General features: G+C 45.7%; 1 protein-coding gene across 1 annotated transcript; it reads left to right on the top strand.

Moving 5' to 3' along the window:
- Window positions 1–1,115: 1,115 nt before the first annotated feature.
- Window positions 1,116–1,484, top strand: LOC113488736 (scale keratin-like). Its single transcript, XM_026864039.1, has one exon. The coding sequence runs from the start codon at window positions 1,119–1,121 to the stop codon at window positions 1,482–1,484; it is 366 nt and encodes a 121-aa protein (XP_026719840.1). The 5' UTR covers window positions 1,116–1,118.
- The last annotated feature ends 2,555 nt before the right edge of the window (window positions 1,485–4,039 follow it).

Raw genomic sequence — 4,039 nt, 5'->3', positions numbered from 1 at the left:
GTGACAAAGGCTGATTGCAAGTGCTCTACATGCCAGAGCTCTTACCCCAGGGCTTGGTCTTAGGGTCCCACATGCCTTTTTTGCAGAGCTACCAGTAAGACCATGGTCTTGGCACTGACCAAGAAGGCCCCTCGCAAAGGCCTCCTGCATACCAGTGCCCACATGACGTATGTCATGCAACCGTAATCTAGAGAGGCGCGAGGTTACGAAATGGCAGAGCACAGGCACTCCTCTGCGGCACTGCCTGCTCAGCACGATGCATCACTCGCCAGCCCTACGGAGCCGGCCTCCATCTGCCTGCAGGCGTTGGTCATCGACCTCTGCCAGTCTGGGGCAGAAAGACCCCCCGTGCTCTTCCCTCCTGAGCTGTTTGCTGTAAAGTTCACAGATCCCCTCTTACGCACCATGACACAAGCTCGTGCCACTCCTACTCCAGCCCCACCAGCCCCTCACAGATGTGTTGGTACTCCCCTTGCCTGGGGCCAGTGCTGGAAAGGGGCTTCCTGCGTTGTGCTGTGGAGCTGGGAGTCCTGTCTGAAGGTTCATCTCCAGCAGCCCCCAGTGGAAATGGCCCCACTGGGCTCTGGGGGAGCTCTTCTTCCCGCGGTATCCAGCTGAGGATACAAGGCTGAGATGTCTTCCCAGGGCAGCATGGGGCTGGCAGGAGCTGCAGAAGCACGGCCCTCCCCTGCCGGGTGCAGCCCCCAGCAGGCAGATGCTGTTGCCATGTAGCCCCTGAAGGAGAAACACCTGGAAAGGCTCTGAGACAACGTGTGATTCTGTGGTGAGGGAATGCTGACTCAACGCGGGGCAGGAGATGGACAGCGCCATTGTCAATTTTGTCATCATTGTCATCGTTGTCATGGGCAGGAGGGAGTGCCCCTCTGCACATTGGCCCACGGGGTGCTGAGCAATGGTGGGGATGGTATAAAAGCTCTGCCTCTGCCAGGCTCTCCCATCCTCTGCTCTGGCCGCCTTCTCCTTGGGGAACAGGGTAAGTCTGGGAGCGCTTCTCCTCCTGGATCCATGAGACAGCTCCTCCAGCTCTGATGCTCATCCACTACTATTCTACTGCAATCCCTTTTCTCTTTCAGAGCACCGTCTGACCTCACACAAAGATGTCTTGCTACGACCTGTGCCCACCGAAAAGCGGCGTCGCCGTCCCCCAGCCCATCGCTGAGAGCTGCAACGAGCTGTGCGCCCGGCAGTGCCCCGACTCGTCGGCCTTCATCCAGCCGCCCCCCGTCGTCGTCACCTTCCCCGGCCCCATCCTCAGCTCCTTCCCCCAGCAAGCCGTGGTGGGCTCGTCCGGAGCCCCCGCCTTTGGGGGCAACCTGGGGCTGGGGGGCCTCTATGGCGCCGGGGCCACGCTGGGCTCAGGGGGCCTCTGCACCTTTGGCAGACCCTACGCTTCTCCTGCCTGCAGCCCTTGTGCCCTGCCCCGCTACAGCAGGAAGCTCTGGGACACCTGCGGGCCCTGCTAGATTGCCTTCATGAGTCTTCATATCTGTCATGATTGGAGAAATTTAGATGTTTATCCTGAATGTTGCAACCATTAGTATTTTCCAGAAAGCTTTTAGTTTGCTTTTCTTGCTATTTTACTTGCACTCTGGTTTCCCACATCTCTTCCCTTGTTTTATGTTTTGTACATTTTTCATATCTTATATTTTCTGGCTTCTTTCACTCTGTAATTTTCTTTATTGTTTATGTCATAAACCTCATGCAATTTTTTCTTTTATTTAGCCTTTGTTGAAGCTTAATCTTGAGAACTGTAAGAGTTAGAATTTTTAGCTTGATGTTTTCATTTCTTGTTGTTCCTATGTCTTCCTATAATTTGTTTTGTATTCTGTGATTTTTTTTCAACTTGTTTTTCCCAATAAATCTTTTACGCATCAAATTTGTAGCGCTTTTAAAAATTATTATTATTTTTATTTATTCTGAACATTGTTGAGTGTTCCCCTGTCTTTATACCATTCATAATACAGGTGATGTTCTGCTCCATGCCAGAGTGCATATTCTCTCTTCCCTTCCAATGATGGTGTGCATTCCTCCTTTTGATATATTTTCTGCGAGCGATTATTACGACTTTTCATTCTTGGCCAATTTACTTTATATTCTGTGGAGAGAGTAACCATGTTAAAGATTCAAATTAGCTTTTACCATCCTGTATATATTTTCTTTCTTTTAAGTTTTTTCTTTAACTTCAAAATTTATTCCTGAGAGGTTTTGTCCCCATCTCTTCTGCTTAGATATTCATATATCATATGATTATCAATATATTTTAGAATAAATACTGAATTTTCTCTGTTTTATTCTGTTACTATTACGATATAAAACCTTCACTGTAATTATATTCCATGAAAATACATTCTAAATTCTCTCCCCTGATGCATTTTTCACACTTCCTTAGTATTAAGAGGTACTTTGAGACACTAATAGCTCTCCAGACCAGTGAAACACTCTTGTCTCCCATCTAAGATGCAGAAATTATTATTAATTTTAAAAAATATCACCTTTCAACTCTCTTAATGTCCTGTCTTTAACATCCAGCTTTTCAAGTTCACCCTTTCTGATTGCTTCAAGTTCTGACGGGCACTGGAGACAACAGGAAGTTTTTATCGCAGCGCGTCAGGCTCCTGCTGAAGAGAGCTGGAGATGTTCTGTGAAAGGAGCAGCCTACCCTGGGTGTCACAAAAGGGACAGCAGGGCAGGGACACAGCTGGCCAGCCCCCGGCGGCTACAAACCACAGTCTGATTAGGGGAGTGATATGAGTGACAGTGTCTCCCTCTTTAGACTGATGCTATTACTCACCATTGGGACACAAGTCACATTACGACAACAAAACAGCGAGCGTAAATCATTAGTCAGCGTGTTCTAAAGCGCTTTGATACCCTTTGTTCCTCAGTTGCTTGAGAAAATCTGCAATAAGCACTTTTTTTTTTTTTCTCTCCCGCCATGGGAATCCCCAAAAGTTATTTTCTAATTCAGAGAGCTTAAATAATAATAACTTAAATAACAACGTTATAAAATACAAAGTAATGCTGCCATGTGGAGAGAGGAAATAAGAGGGCTTTGATGTGGGAGACGGTTTGTTGCCCTGAGACAGAGCGATGAGGCACAACTTGCTCTGACTTGCAACATTTGTGGTAAAATGTAAATCTAGGCAAGGAAGTCACCCCCAAGCTGGGAGATGTGAACTGCAATAATTCACTTTATATACCCGAGGAGTGGTTTTTTTTGTTTGTTTGCTTTCCCCTGCAACAAATGCGGGGTAGTTTTTGTTGAGGAAACGGTCACGTTAGCCAGCTGTTGTTTCCATTTACCTGCCCAGCCACAACTCCTCCCAAACTGCAACAATGCATGTCAGGAAACAAACAAACCAGAAACATAAACACAATTCTTTTATCGCCTGAAGAGAAAATAAAAATATTGGGGGCGAAGCTGTGTCACAAGAAGAAACATTCAGCTTAAGGACTGCAGGAGTTCAGACCAGATATTTCAGCACTGGGGGGTCTGCTCGGGGATGACAAGAAGGGTCTGTAAAATGCCTTGGACATGGGTAAAAACCTAAAAGTTGGAATAAAAGATACCGACTGTCCTCGGGAAAAAAAGGTCAGGAAAAACTGTCAATAATCACAGAGGTATGCAGAATATTTTGTGGAAAGTATAGCTCGAAATAATGACATTTCCACCCGACACACCGCAAAAGTGACACCTTATACTACAAGAGGATTTGATCAAGAATGTTGAAAGGATTTTTTTTATTTTTTTTTAAATGAAAGAAAAGAACTAGATTAATATTGACCTCCAACTTGCAGCGGCACAGATCGTGTTCTAATTAAAATAATGGGGCGCACCACCTTGTTTCCTGTACATTAAAGCAAACGTGATTGTGCAACACTGAAGCATCTAAATCACTCACACATTTTCATGCATTAACACGACAACAAACATTATCTGGGTTGAACACCAACTAATGAGTGTTTGTGAAATCATTGCAAAGTACTTTTTTTTTTTTTTTTTTTTTTTTTTTTTTTT

This window comes from Athene cunicularia (assembly GCF_003259725.1).
Source record: "Athene cunicularia isolate RWA chromosome 25 unlocalized genomic scaffold, athCun1 chr25_part1, whole genome shotgun sequence".
In the NCBI taxonomy this organism is placed as follows: domain Eukaryota; kingdom Metazoa; phylum Chordata; class Aves; order Strigiformes; family Strigidae; genus Athene; species Athene cunicularia.
Note: the sequence above shows the minus strand (reverse complement) of the source record. Positions and strands in the feature narration are given on the sequence as shown.